Source organism: Anas acuta, chromosome 10, assembly GCF_963932015.1.
Source record: "Anas acuta chromosome 10, bAnaAcu1.1, whole genome shotgun sequence".
Taxonomy (NCBI): Eukaryota; Metazoa; Chordata; class Aves; order Anseriformes; family Anatidae; genus Anas; species Anas acuta.
In genome coordinates, this window is record NC_088988.1 from 9,404,328 (window position 1) to 9,420,585 (window position 16,258).

At 40.8% G+C, this 16,258-nt stretch overlaps 1 protein-coding gene across 1 annotated transcript in view; it reads left to right on the forward strand.

Annotated features, from left to right (window-relative positions):
* Positions 1 to 16,258, forward strand: part of BEAN1 (brain expressed associated with NEDD4 1) — a 54,821-nt gene that overhangs the window by 20,234 nt on the left and 18,329 nt on the right. The window contains exon 4 of the mRNA XM_068693733.1: positions 14,557 to 14,766. Within this exon, the coding sequence (XP_068549834.1) occupies positions 14,557 to 14,766 (210 nt within the window). The remainder of the gene's footprint in view (positions 1 to 14,556; positions 14,767 to 16,258) is intronic.

Below are 16,258 nucleotides of genomic sequence, written 5' to 3' on the forward strand. Positions count from 1 at the left end.
CAATGCAATTTGATCGTTTCTGGCCCTTTCAGGAGGCACACAATGAAGTGTCCTTCTGACAGAATTGGATCATACTTGTACTAATAGAGGTCAGCATGGGATTTCATGACTGAACAAGACAAAAAAAAGGGTCACAGTCTGGATATGCTGAAACTGCACATTTAGCTTATTGTTTGGTGCTTGAGAAACTGACTTCTTTGCCTCATGAGAGATACTGGCATTGTAAGGACTTTGAGTTGGGCAACATGCCACCTTTTAACACTAATACCACGCCTTTCCTTTGAAAAGGCATTTAGCCAACCAAGTTCCCGATACACTGTCTTTTCTACCAGGGTACAAAAAACACCTTGGATATACAGGCAGTAGATTTCCAGGCCTATAGCTGTCCATTGCACTGCAAAGTCCAGCAAGTATGGTGTCCTCCCAATGTGCAGGCTGCTATTTTATCCTAATAGGTAGCTAATACTACACAAAGTGGGTCCAAGGAACTTCCTTCTGTAACCCACCAAAAGCCATGGGCCCTGTTACAGAGGGAACCACAAAATGCCCGGCCACATGGTCCTTACCAAAGTGGTGCACCTGCAGCATCAGTTATACGAGGATAATTCTGCTCCCTGGAGCAGTTATTTCATCCAAGTTGGAAAGGAAGGGGCTGGGCAGGAAGCCTCCTTAATTCTCCTCTGCACTTATGAATGATAAATGAAGCAGCATTCACCAAACGGAAATGGAACATGTCTTAAAGTCAGCATCTCTCCTACTGAGTTAGAGACATGAAAAACTTGTTTCAGTCTGCTAAACTGCAGTGAATAAAGCTTAATTTCATCTGCAGATATTGCCAATGAAACTGAGAAGAGCTCTTCATTAAAGGATGATAAGTGAAAGTTAAGATTAAGGCTGACATCAGACAAACTGATTTCATATTAATCTTGATTTGGGATTGTAACACAGCAACTATTTGTGAAAATATATGCATATACACTTGTAGGAGGCAGGCACGGGTTTGATGTAGTCATATTAAATTAAGTAAGAACCCAAAGGACAGTGTTTGCGGAGTACATAAGACTAGTGAAGTATTCCATTAATTCAGAGACATCCATCACAAACGTCGCCACGTCCCTACCACAGAAATAAGTTCTGTACAAATGTTACATGCGTCCTGATGGGGCCCAGGGCTGCAACCCACTCCTTTCTCCCCAGGCCTCTTAGCCAAAACTGCACACTGCCGCTGGGACTGCTTTCTGTGACAAGGCAGCTCATGCTTCTAAGGCAGCCTCTGAGCCCTGCGGCACACCCAGCGACACGGCCGTGTGTTTCTTTCCCCAGGAAAAACTTCGGTCTGCTGGTAACAACCCAGTGCTGTACAGTCCCCGTGCTCCCTTACATTCAGGGAACAATATTGGTTTTAGCTTTTATCCAGATTTCCAACAAGAAGTAAAGGTCATTCTTCTCAGGTAATAATGTTGACAACCCTGCACTAAGAACGCTAACCAGATTTTGAACAATTTATTAGTGCCACAACTGCAAAGAATTCAATGCACAGACTTCTGTGAAATGACAATGGATAGATATTTATTATTCAGTACTTGTTAACTGACTTTCTTCTAAGCAGTTTTCTGTGTCTATGGGCATGCTTGAACACTAGTAATCAAACATATAATGTCTGTTCTTGGCGCACCACGTGCACAGATGTTTGTACTGTGGGCAGACACGAAGGAGAAGCTAATCCTGAACAAGTGGTACGAGCAGTTCATTACGGAGAGCTGCCACGTTACCAAACACTCAAATAGTGGAGCTGCACTTGTTGCTCAGGTTCCACACGCACACAAAATGCTTGTACTTAACAGCATGCAGCACCACAGTACTCGTCACCACAGTAGCCGGGGTGCTACAGGCACGGCAACATCTAGTTCCCAACAGCCTGTACCCAGCCACACTTCCCAAAAGAGAGGGCAAGACAGCAGCTGGTCTCATTGACTTCCACAGCAGCTCCAGGCAGCCTCTTCTGTTTGGGCAAGAAAGGATTTCCCTCTCCTTAGTTGTAATATATATAAAGGCATTTTTTTTTCTGCCGGGTTGGAACCTGTAGGAGGTGGATAAAATTGTGGACCAGTCTGGCTGAGATTAATCAAACAGTTATAAAGGGAAACAGAAGGAATAAACATTCAAATTATTAGGATTTCTTGCATCTTTCCTCTTCATAGAGGGTGTTTATCTCCAAGTAACAAAAGTGAGGAACTGGAGCAGTGACTTTCCTTTCAGAACCAAGAACCGTACTGAACAGCCTCAGCATTTCTTGAATCAACAAAGTTACCCACACCTTCACAAGCATTCAGTGCCTGCAAGCTCAGGTATATTGTTAGCAATGAAGCCATCTGTTTTTATCATCAACCCTGTCTTCCTTGGCCCATCTCTTAAATCTGGTATTTTAAGAAACTATGGAGCAGCTGCTGTTTAGAAAAATCTGTGATCTCATCCCCAGAAGGACTTAACAGGCTAGTATTAAGAAGCGAGACAGTAAATATGAATACATCAATTATTTTCATAATCCAAACAGCGTGATATTTCTTGCATCGTATGCTGTCAGCACAAGGGAGATCAGAGAGAGGATCTAAAGTGAAAGTCCCTGCACTATGTGATATTCAGCACAGCCTTTAGAACAAGATGCAGTATGACAGTAAGCCCAGGCTGAACATCATAAAGCTGTAGCTGTAGCTCCATTAAACAGTGGTTTTCCTTGTTGACTTTTCTAGCACTTTTCTCTAATTAATACAAATGCAGAAGTTATCTAAGAAGGCAAGGGTTCAAATAAGCTTTTAATTTTGTATAGTGGTCATAGCTTGATCAATAATTGCAATCTGCCCCTGTACCTCCATGCTAACCATCATGAGTTCATGCATTAAAGGCCAAGAGCTATCAATAGAAAATAGCCACTTCTTTAACCTTATTTCTATTACATTTGAGCAACCTGGCTACTTGTATCTCTCCTCATTTAACCAAGGTTGAGCCTTTCATTCTGTCCCAGAGCCCCTGGCTGTGCCCCCTCTCAGAGGTCGCTGACCAAAAGGGAACATCGCAGCCTTGGAGCCACAGCGCCCGCCCACGGAAACAAAGACACCTCTCCCAGCCATCCAAGGCCTGTGGGTCTACTCCTGCTGGAAGGGATTTTCCCCACATGTTTAATTGCAAGGTCATTATAAGAAAGTGGCCAGCACAACAGAGATAAATCCCACTGTATTTTGCTAGTTGTTATTTCTCTCAGAATCCTGGCACACTAGGTTTTCTCCCTTTTATTCCTTTCAGTGCTACATCACTTTCATAAAAAAAAGCCTTTTTCAGAATAGCATTCACTTTCCTACAGCTCAAACCCTATTTCTACTGTGTCATATAAAATAGGAGTTATTTTCATGCTGTCAACTTCTTCACAAAAAAGAAATCATTATCTACTAAAGCAAAGAATATAAAATTTCAATTTGCTTTTAATCTCTGAATGTTTTTTACATCCCATTGTTCATGCCTAAAAAACTGAATTTGTTCATCCCTCCACACCAGAACCGAAGCAGCAGCACATCCAGCTATCTCATGCAAATCCTACCCATAGACCAGGTGCATACAATTTACATATCTAAGTTTAGTGACTTCTTTGAAAGGGTTATAAATTCTGATGGGAGCTTTTCACATCACCCTCATAGCAAAGAACATTCTGAATTCTCCTGTACTGTAGGACTATAATGTAATATATAGCTTTTTGTTAAGGAAAAAAAAGTGTGTTGGGTTAATTTGATTAGAAGCACCTTACTGGACTCACTGCATGAAGCTTCTTGGCCTTATTATGAGTCCACCAATGTAGCTTTTATCTGTAGATAAAAATAATTAAGGCAGATAAGAGGAAACTGAATTAGAGGGTCAGCTCTTTTTCTTTTCTTTTATTTTTTTTGGTGGTGGTGCTGGGTTGTTTTTTGTTGTTTTGTTTTCATGTGATTCTCTTAACTTATTATTAGGCAATTGTGAAAGTCCTGGCTGTTAGCAAGTACACAGATGAAAATCCCCCTGCAGTCACATGTGATCAGGATATCCAGAAACAGAAATAACTTCATCTTCTATTACGAAGTTGTTTATATCTTCCTCTATGTATTTACTCACATATTTATAGGATTTCCCATCGGCCTAGATACTAGTTTCTCCACCAAGAATCCTGTATCTTTGTTTCTTTTTTTTTTTTTAAATAGGAACAGAGGGATTTCCTGCAGTGATGTACTAATAGCCAAAGGAAGATCATTTTGTCTCATCTGAAATAGCAAATTGCATCCAGAGATCAAATCAGTTACTTGATAAACTAAATGTACCGTGCTCATCTCTTTGATGTGCACATCACAGCTGTGAAAAAGGTGGAAATAGGTTTTTATTCCTCTGTGTTGTTCCAAGCAGTATCCCTAAAAATGCTTTTATTTAGGTAGTCCATCTAAATTTATTTAGAACCACCCCTGCAGGACACACACATTGTCTGCGACTGAGGCATTTTCTGGTTCCATTTGTTCAAAATGCTACAAAAACTGCCTGGGCTTAAAATCAGCCTGAATTCCAGTTAAGGCTTTGTCAACCATGCTCCATGGGCGTCACAGAGACTGTAACCCACAACACTGTTCATTGCAAGATCTATAAAACTTTTGTACATTGAAATTTAACCAACTTCCCCATAACATACAATTATTTAAATAGTCTAACCTAAGAAAGTGTGCTCATAGCAAAAGGCAAAGTTCACGTCCTAACCTTACTCTTTCAATTACTTTCTCACTCAATCTTGTTCGGTAGCAGTGCAGAACCATACTCACAGCTATTTCTGCTTTCTTTACAAATACCTGTTTTAAAACCTCTTTGAAAATAATAAGTAGCTTAGTTATAAGAACAGGGAGAAATAACCACAGCCTGCATCTCTTACTGCCTGGAGAGAAATTGGTGCAGCACACACAGATGTTTCTGATGGCATTTGTAAATATCAGCCCCTAACATATGTCTTCTATTAGGGGAAAAACTTCGGACTTCCCAGCAGACAGGAAGGTGTAGCTACCCACTCTAGGTGCTGTCAGCACTTACCCTATGCTGAAAGTAGCCTTGGATACTCCATTTTATGTTTAAAATGTGCACATTAAACACTGCGGTTTATATAGGAAGGCGAATAAATAAATACACACTTTCCTAAATGCCACACTTTTTTTTTTTCCTTTTTTAAGAGGAAAAGTCTCAAAGAAGAACCAACATTGTATTATTTATGAGAAAGAACCATGTGGAAGCTATTAAACCAGCTATATATGGAAGGCAGCAGAGTGCTGTGCTACTCCAGAGAAACACCGCTGCCTTTCACCTGGGGAGAAGTTATGTTCTGCAGCCATTCAGGGCTGCCAGTCTTCCCTCCCACTTGAACCTGACTCAGCCCTGCACGCCAAATATGACTACGGGACAGGGCAGAATACCAGATGTGTACTGAGCAGCCCCTAGATATTGACTGGCTACATCGTGAGTCCTGTACTCTGAGTTACCCATCCTCTAACTAAACAAGTCTTCTAAAGTAAACAACTGTGTTTTAAGGAAAGAGATTTTAACCCCCAGGTTTTACAATAGTAATGTCTGAGTAATGCAATTTCTTAACATCTTCTAGTGTCCTTGAATTTTCGTGGCTCCTTTAGCAGCAAAGAGGCTAGGTGATTGCAGCTGCCCCGTGAATCAATATCTGGTTTGCTATTATTGACATTCCTGTGGCTGTCTAAGCAGAAGTCCTTGACAAAATCTGAGTGAGTGAAATAGCTTCTTAATGGTACGAGAAAAAGCCTTGATTTATGCGGGCAGATACTGCTGTAGCTTTTGCAGATACATATGATAGCTTAAGTCCTACTGTAGGCTTTGTATGCTCTGGGACATCAACACCATAATTCATATGGAGCTGCCTAACAACACTAAAAGCCATTTTAATTATTTCAGAGTCACCTTAAAAGGAAGGCAGAGAGATATATTACATACAGTAATACATCTTCAAGTTAGATCTTTCAATTTCAGCATCTGTTACCTGATTTCTCTCTTAGCAGCCAGTGCCTTACATAGCTAGCTAGTTCAGTACTTTTGTTGTCATTATTTTCTACATTATTTTCTATTTCTACATTATTTTCTATTAACATCAATCATTCCTCTGCTTTTTTTTTTTCCTGGTAGATTATTAGTCTTGAAGATTAGAGGTGAGGATGGACTAAGAAATAAGATAATTTCTATAGGATAAGTCCTAACTAAGCAGCAGCACATAGCCAAAAGCTCTCTAGGAGACTCATGGTGTAATGTGGCTAGGACTCCTGAAGCCCGGTTAGTAGTTTACTCTTAGAGCTCTGTTGCAGCTGCTTATTAGCTCTTTTATTGCAGCTCTTTATTAGCTGTATTCCAGAGTTTCAGATGCCGTGAGCAGGTCAGATTAGTAACTGGTTTAATTTAAAAAGTATATCTTAAATACGGAAAGTAAAGTTTGTGAAGAACTGAACTTTTCTCTGTGAAAGTTTTGCCTTTTTGGACCCCTCCCTCCCCACCAAATTAGATTGGGTTTCCTACCTGGGCTACATCTTCCCTACATTGTTGTTTGCCCTAAGGCTACCTCTTTACGTCACGTCATAATTCAGACCTCCCCAAGAGAAAACATGAAATTCCCACATCACAGTTCAAGGAGAAACACTGCTGGGATAAAATAAAAATATATATACATATATTTTCCAACTACAGTTCTTCAAAACTTTCCATCTCAGAATAAAAAGAAAAAATACTATTTTGCTTCTCTTCCCCACCCTCCCCCCCCCAAAAAATATATTCAAAATAAAAAGTTTATATGTCAAAATAACACAAATTCTCATAATATAAAAATTACTGCTTTTACCCCAGATCTAGTCACTACCAGCCTAAGTTGGATTTGAGCTCAGGAAGTAACTTTACCATAATAGGTAAAATGGGATTCTCATCATACTTATTTACAAGCACTAATATGGACTTTCTGAAAAAAGTAATAGCTTCAGGTCCTGCTTATAAAATCGTATTAGTTCAAAGTTGTTTGTATATGAGAAAATAGGGGAAGAAATATATCGTCCATCCCAAAGTGGGCTGTTTTGCCTCCAAAGTGATTTGTTTCACTGCAATGGTATTTATCATGTTGATAAAATAGACCATGGATCTGAAAATTGGAAGATTTTTCCTGTTAATTTGAAACAGCACCTATACATGCTGCTGTGACATCAACATAATACCCTAAAGCCACAGCATCTGAAAAGATTTATTTTCTGAGCCCTTATGCAGCCACATTCTCTTTGCTTCTGACATTCCCAATTTGCAGGCTGCTGGTGATCCAATCTTATTCATTCTGGCTCTATAATAAGGATGTCAATGCAAGAAGAGAAAAGCCATTATCTGATAGCCAGCAGACATGATAAAAAGGCAGAGTTAGATATCTCAGAGGAAAGGCCACCCTTTCTGCCTTGCCTGAGCTTCTCAAGGTCATGGGCAGCTTTTGTACCTGTAAATATGATCCAAACTCACTTGAAGCTGAGTGCATCAGATAAAACTGAAATGCTCCTACCACACAGTTTCATGTTCTGAATACGGATTTGTTTTTTTAAACTATTAATCTGTACAAGGCTTTAATTATGATTAGAACATGTATATGTAAGTGAGAAAGATCAAAGGCAATGTTAGCTGTAGAGAAACTTAATCTAAATTTACAGGTTCTGCCTGCTTAATGGCATAAGTATGGGTTTGGGTTAAGCTAAAAAAACCTCCCACAATAGCAATAATCAGGCAAGACTAGATAACCATTTGTATACAAAGATCTTTACCTCAAATTTAAAAATAATAATGAGAATCGTCTGGTTGTGGGAGCTGTTTAAATGTCACAGCTGCAGCAACTGACAGCAAAAATATATTTATTCTTTGACTTTGTCAAATAGCTATTATGTTCTAGAAGATAAGCTACCATCAAGCGCAAGCTAATGGGCTCTCACAAGCAGTTAAGTGGATGAAATAGTGTGAGCTACAATATACATGAGCTAATTATATCAACTAATCTTTAACCTACGAATACATACACCATACGATGCCCTTTACAAGCCACAAGTCTGAAGCAGTACCTATGCAGTTATCGCTGAATATCAGTTGCAGCTTATAAGGCAGATTAGTTTTACGCATTTGAGTCAGAGAAACACACAAACAACACTGCAACATGACCGGGCCCCCAGCTGCACACAGCAGTAAGCAGCATGAGAGAGAATTTAATATGCCCCTGGGCCTCCTGAACCAAGAATTCTTTTTTCCCCGTATAATTTATATGGCTCTTGTAAAACTGATTTATAATGGGGGCAGTTTCCAGATTATTCTAGTCTTCACTTATTTGCTCAACTGCAAGATAATAAGATAAATGCAGAAGGACCAACAGCAGCCTTGCCCATTCTTCGTGTCATCACCTGTTCCTAAAACTACTGAAAATCCTAAGGTAGCAGGACTTAGCTGCTCTTTCTCTGTAACATAGGAAGAAGTGATGCTGTCTTCCCATAGTTGAATTAGTACATAACCGGTGTGCTGAGAGGTTTTATTCTTTTGGTGCTAAAAATGCAGAGATGTGAATTTGCACTGTAGCCTGACGGTCTGCACTACTGGAGAGCTTTAGGATGGCAAGAACCCAAAGAAATGCATCCAAGTGTGAAGGCAGTGCCACCTAATTCATTACAGTTGGCACAAGCCATTGCTACAGCCACAGCCAGACCTACAAAACCTCTCCTTACAATTACTCACCAACTCTCCACCTTCCAGATCTTAATGACAGCTCCAACCTCACCGTACTTTCTCAGTTTTTAACTCTTTCTGAGCCCCTGGTTATTCCTACCTGAATACATTTGCCATCACAGCTTATGTAGGACCTTTGCAAGAAGTTATTTGAGAACATGACTTGTTTCTTCCCCATCCAAACTGGTCAGAATCAGGCAAGGAGGACAAGAGTGTGAGCATGGTGTTCTCTTCTATAACGGACAAGGGGGCAGGGTAAAGAGGAGCATTAGGCTCCAATTTTATCATTAAGCACAACTCTTTACCAGGGAGTCAGAAGAAAGCATAGATCCATCAGAAGTGATTAATGGAAAACGTGTCGAGTATCATGTCTGACAGAACTGAGTTGTTCTCATAGGCATTTGCTTTTACGGAATAACTGAAATGTTTTCACTACGACCAGGGACTGGAAAGGTTAAACAAAAGACAAAAATAAAACCTTGTTAAATCGCCATTCCATTTTAAAATGGCAGATTGTCTGTACAAAAGTATGAGTGGAACAAAGTATAAATGTAAATCAAATGCAGACCAGATTTAGATCTGGAGCTGCCCTTGAGTAATACCGATAATCAAGGTAAATCCTGTAAGTCGGTGGCATCCTGGTGTTTATGTAACGTAAGTGAGAGTTTCCAACCTTCCTTATAATCCAAAAGGAATAACTTGGAATTGAGAGGTTCTTTTTTATTTTTAGGATTTAGCTCCTGTGGGGCATCTGCATTCAGTGACTTCAATAATATTCCTTTCTCCCTTTCTACAGTGATGCTCTGTACAAAACCAGTGGTTCTGATTCAAAACCTTTTTCAATTTGTTTTTGCAATGTGCCTACCTTACTCATTTTGTGAGCTCCTGTCTGGGAGCTACAGAAATAAGCAGCATGATGGCAGCCTGATAGCAGCTGCAGCCAGAGGCCTATTTCACAGTATAGCAGCAAGTGCATAATCCAATTGGTCACCCTTGGCCAGACTAAATCATCTTTGAACAGGAACTGCTCAGAAGAGCAGAATCAACAAAATCTTCGTCACTTGCACTAATTCAGTTCACCTGTGGGCCTCACCAGGATCTCAGCTCCTTCTTGCCATCTGTCAATCTCCTCCCCTTGATAAAGAGGCTGCATATTCCAAAACTGTCCCAACCAGAGAAAAAATAATGAAACGAGGCAATCAGAAACATGCTTTGAATTGCTTTGGTGTACGACATACCTTATTGTGATCATTTAAAATCAAAGCATACTATGCACTATCTTCTACTGAGCTTCCTCCCACTTATTTCCAGTCCCATATGCTTCTGTAGATTTGATTTGTTGAAGATAACAGGAGGAGCTAGATCATCAACCCCGAACAGCTTATCCTAACCTGGGGTGTACAAGTAATACAACATTGTTCTGTCAGTGTTTCAGTTCTAGTTCAGCAAGTAATTACCAAACCTATTCTGTCTTCAGACAAAGCATAATTGAGCCCGCCAGGGATGTAGAGGTGGATGATTCTGCACACAAAATCCTTCCAGTACAATGAATCAGCACTTCCTTGTGAGCCGTTTGTACGAAATTCAGTCTGGGAAGCAAAACCACTACTGATAAAGGGCTTTATCTGGAATGACCAAGCTCCCATGACACATCTGCATGCCAAGACTTTTCATTCTGACAAGATCTGACCCAACCGAAACTACATTACTGACTACTGAGTTAGAAAGGAGTAAGAAGTGCCCCTCCAAAGCCAGGTTAATGAGGAGGAAAAACAAGATGACATACACCCCAGAAGCCCCGTCGTACTGCACCTCCCTCAGCTACATGGAATTAGTCTAAAAGCTGGCTGACTGAGATGGCAGGATCACTGGGTAAAATATTGTAATGTCATGTTTAAGGGATTTTGCAGATGGATCATTTACTGTCTAACAGCAAATGGAGAGTGGGGGCAATTTTCCACTGGTGTGTTCATACTACATTAATTGCTTGCTCAGCCAGACGGGTCCCTAGCATTGTATTCACAGCTGCACTTGCCACTATGCACACCATTTGCACCATGACAGGTTACACAGCTCCTACCGGACAAAAGCAATGGTTTGTGCATACAGTATAAATCATATTTAGAGAACTAGATATAAAGTATTTACATTTATGCATGCATTGTTTACAATTTGAAATTTTGTTGAAAAAATAAAGCTGACCTCAAAGAAAAGGTTAGCACTCAGCTACTGCTGTTCTAGTCACGGACTCTACATCAATCTACAGGTCCTTCTATTCTGAATAAAAACCTATAGCATTTTTATGTAGAGAAATACACGGTTTATCAAAAGAAGAGGTATTTGGGTAAGAGAAGAAAAATGTACGAGACATTCTTTGCCAAAGTAATATGAACATCTTTTGATCCCCAAAAAATAAAAAACTAAAGATTTTATGTGAAGGCAGGGTCTGTTGTCATTAGTCACTTAATCGATTCCCATTGTAGTAAGCCAGGGCAGCTACTCACAACAGCAAAATCTGGAAGGCTTACAATGTCAAACTGAAAATAATACCAAAAGAGAAGTTTGTCAACCACATATTGTTTTAGGAGCTAGGCTAGGGGAGTGATTCATTCCGTCTAATAAGAGCAATATTGCAATGTAACCTGTCTCTGCCAAAGACTTGGTTCTATTAGATTAAGAACGTAAAAAGAGAAAGATTCATGAGAGTGAGATACAAGAGATAAAATAGACAAGACTTGGAACAGCTAAGGAAGTCCTGAGAATGTGCTAGATAAATGGGCTGTCTTGTAAGAAAAAATTACTCCTCGAGTACAAAAGGAGAGTACAAGAGAGTACTTTCTATTTGAAGTCACTACTAACCCATTACATTCCTATAAAGCAAAACAGGACCCAGTATTAGTGCTCACACTGCGTGGTACCAGAAGAATCCCCAGAACAGTCAACGTGTTCAGACACAAGCTGGCTTCTATAGCGAAACAATGTACTAAAATGTAAAATAAGATCATTTTCTTTAGGAAGCCGCCTCCTGTTAACAGGACTGTTGAGAAGTTGTCCAGGTTTCCTAAGATCCGTAGGCACTTACTTGCAGCCTTTCTTCTTCCCACTGAACTTGCTGGGAAATTTGTCACCAGCCCGTTTCAGTGCTACTTGACTTCAGCTGAACACTACAACCCCAGTAGCGTATGGTGGAACCTCATACCTCAGGCTCACGTTCTCATCATGATAGGAACAAAGTTGATTCTTCCCTTTAATCATTACAAGTCAGCCAAAATTACCAGTAAATTATCTGCTAGTGCTTTCGATTCATCTTCAGAGGTGTCAGTTCCTTGATACAATGCTTTGTAGAAGCTCAGCACATTTCTTGGCTGTGTATCTTAATTGCTCATAAAGATTCTTAGCCGACAGTCAAGTGCTTCTAAAAAAAAGATGAAAAAAACAACCTACTACATGCTAATTCCTCAGTTTAGTTTATATTTCTAGTCAGTTCTCTCAATGTCAAGTGTTAGCCAATTATGAGATATATTGGCCTGAAGCCATCCTCTTCTTTTTAACTTACTGTGACTGCAAGGCACCAAGTTGTATGTCCCAAAGGGAAAAAGCTCAGAAAACACTGCTACAAACTATCGGCTAACAACTATCCATGTAAAAAGCACTCGCACTTTTAAAAGCATGTATTTACTTTACAGAACATGCAAAAGAGCAAAAAATTGTTAACTTCAGTTTCTGCAGGAAACAAATTATATATCTGTTCAACAGGCATATAGCCAGATATAAAAATATAACCATGCTCTATTTGAAAACTAGTCTTGGTAGATATATATATATGCATCTCTAATAATTAATTATTTCTCCCATCAATAAAATGCTGTTTTACTCCAAATGCTGCTTACACCCCGAGCAGCAAACATGAGGAATTTTGTTTGCTTGTTGATTTGTTTTTTGGGGGGTGAAGGGGTTGGCTTTTTGTTGTTTCCATTTTTTGTTGTTTTGCATATGCTGTGAATTAGAGCTGTAGTGGGTTACAGGATGGGAAAATGTGAGCTTACTGCAACTTGTTTCCAAGACCTAGGTCCAAATTTGGTTACCGTTACTACCTGCCCAAGCTTTTTGCACAAATAAACACTAAAAAGCCTTTTTTTTAAGCGGGGATTCCATCTATCCACTGAAATCCCAAATCCTTTATCCGTTTATTCTACCATTTACCTCTTTTTTTCCATTAGCAACGCAGTCTACCCAAAGAACACAGCAGGTAAGCTACACATTTTTAGAGGCTATTGTGAATTGTCACAGAGGACTGATTCTGCTTATCACCCAAATATTTAACACTGTGTCATGACCACCACTTAGCCACTTCCAGATAGTAGTCACCTAACGTCAGGAGCATCACAAACAGTCCATTACCAAAAGAACTGAAAAACATCCTAGTCAGGTGTTCCAGGTGGACAATTATCTTCAAATTCATTGTAAAGATCACTAAATTTTTTAATCTTTATTTTGAAACTCACTAAAATCTATATTTAGTAAATACAAGAGCAGCTTAGATGGAAATAAAGTAAATATAGTCTTGTAAAGATAATGAAACAATCAACAGAGACAGATGGTTTCCAACACGCGGGCTGAACACTTGCATCCTTACGCAGCATGCTTTGCCGTGGTCTAAGAAACTGTGCATCTGGTTGGGAGCCAGAAGTGTTCTTGCACTCTTTTTTTTTTTTGGAATTAAAAAGTAGAAACAAATAATATTGTCATCACACGCATTCTCCTAGTGGGACAGCTCCAGTGGACTCCATTAAACCTTTGCATAAGCAAGGTCCAGAACAACTCCTCTTCCCAAGTGCAAACTTTGTTACTCATAGCTCCGCTGCCTTAGGCAAATGAGCGATTCCTACATTTTCTGATAACTTAAAAATGTTCTTTTGCAGATTTCCAGCAGTGTAAGCTCAGTTTTATCTCTTTGAAGAACACATGCTAGTGTAAATTTAAGAGATATGTAGGCAAAATACAGCTACTTTTTTACTTGGATTATGCAAAAACATATGTAATACAGAAAAGTTAAAGAAACAGCAACCTACTTATTCGCATCTCTCTCTGCCTCAATACCTTCACCCTTTTTCCACACAGAAATGGCTGATGAGAAGTCTTTGAGTTGACCAAATCTGGCAAGTCAGAGAACCCCTTTTTTAAGGGCTATTCTCCAAGCCACGACTCTCTTCCCCTGTCTGCTCCAAACCAATTTCCTGTAATGCCGACCCATCCCTCAAATTAAAACAGGCCCTGTGCTACACAGGCATGCTCCTGTTTCACTCTTGCCCAAAAACTTTCTCTACAAAACCCTGCAGTCTTGTCATACCTGGTAACAACATCCGATTCCTTTGTTCTACTTGGTATTGAATTTTTTGAATTTTATCATTCTTCCCTGCGCACTGAGGTTCTTTCAGCATCAATCAATTCATGATGCAAAGAATCTTTCCAGAAATCAGCGAATTGACCATTACGCAGTGTACATCATTGACTCCAGCAGGATATTCCCCATAACAGGGGAATGATTGCTCAGTGAATCCCCCATAGTCAGTTAATTAACAGCTCCAGAAATCGGTCTAATAAATGGGTTATCCATAAAAGCCTGAATTTGTACAATGGATCTGGCTCCAGCTGTCTCCTAGCGCTGTGAAGAAATCTTTACTTTGGGCATCTGTATAACCACACTGCCCGCATTTCTCTTTTCACAACTGACGCATTCTTCCTCTCTCTGCTGTGCAGAAGTTCACTTGAACCAGAGCAGCCCAACCAGTGAATTCCCCAGCTATGGTGAAAACGGAAATGATACCAGTTTGCTTGTTTCACCCCTTCTGGTGGCTGGAGTAGTGATCGGCCTCGTGCTATTTCTCTCCTGTGTTACAATCATTGTTGGCAGTCTGCGGAAGGACGGACGGTTAAGGCACCCACACCAGAGGAGAGACGCTGTTTATGGTAAGACAGTTATGGCAAGATAATGCTTACCTTTATTAATAACTGGTGCTAAAGGCAACACAAAACTCAACCACTCAACGGAGCCAACTAGGAAAGGTGCCCTCCTAGACCTGTTGCTAGAAAACAGAGAGGGTGTGGTGGGAGATGTGGTGATTGGTGGCCGCCTCGGTCATAGCGACCATGAAGTGGTTGAGTTCAAAATTGAGTTTACGGTGACAGAAGGAAAAGTGCCACCAAAACCTCATCCCTAAATATGGGGAAAGCGGACTTCAGGCTGCTCAGGGAACTAGTCAGCAAGGTCCCCTGGGAAACTGCTCTTGAAGGCCTCGATGTCCACCAGTGCCGGTCATTCTTTAAGCAATGCCTCCTAGAAGCACAAGATCAGGCAATTCCTAAATATCGCAAGTCAGGCAGGTGGGGCAGGAGGCCTGCGTGGCTGACCAGGAACATTCTAATGGAGATTAGGCGGAAACAGAGAGTGTTTCGCTACTGGAAGGAGGGCCAGGTATCATGGAAAGAATACAGGGATGCTGTTCGTGTTTGTAGGGAGAAAATTTGTGTGGCTAAAGCACACCTAGAGTTGAAGCTGGCTGTGTCTGTGAGAGAAAATAAAAAGGGTTTTTTTAGATATGTGAATGGAAAAAGGAGAACTAAAGAATACATAGGGCTGCTCCTTGATAGGGAAGGTCTCCTCACAGACAATGACATAGGCAAAGCAGAGACGCTTAACGCCTTCTTTGCCTCTGTCTTCAATGCCGATGATGGGCTTCGGGACCCAGGGTGCCCTGAGCTGGATGACCAGGACGGTGGGGATGACAAACTCCCAACCGACCCTGAACGTGTGCAGGATTTGCTACTCCACCTGGATCCCTACAAGTTCATGGGTCCGGATGGGATTCATCCCCGGGTGCTGAAAGAGCTGGCGGACGTCATCGCGGAACCTCTCTCAATTATTTTTCAACGATCCTGGGAATCTGGAGAGGTCCCGGTAGACTGGAAGCTGGCAAATGTTGTGCCGATTTTCAAGAAGGGTCAGAAAGAAGACCCTAGCAATTACAGGCCTGTCAGTCTCACGTCAGTGCCTGGTAAAATCATGGAGAAGATGGTTCTCGAACTTATTGAGGCGCACCTGGGGGACAAAGCAGTCATTGGTCCCAGCCAGCATGGGTTTGTGAAGGGTAGGTCCTGCCTAACTAACCTGATTTCCTTTTATGATAAGATCACCCGTATGGTGGACCAAGGGAAACCAGCTGATGTGATTTTTTTGGACTTCAGCAAGGCTTTTGACATGGTTTCCCATAGGATCCTACTGGACAAAATGTCCACCATACAGCTAAATAAAAACATCATACGATGGGTGAGCAATTGGCTAACGGGCAGGGCCCAAAGGGTTATGGTGAATGGGGCTGCGTCAGGCTGGCGGGCGGTCACCAGTGGGGTCCCTCAAGGCTCCATTTTAGGGCCGGTACTTTTCAATATTTTTATAAACGAT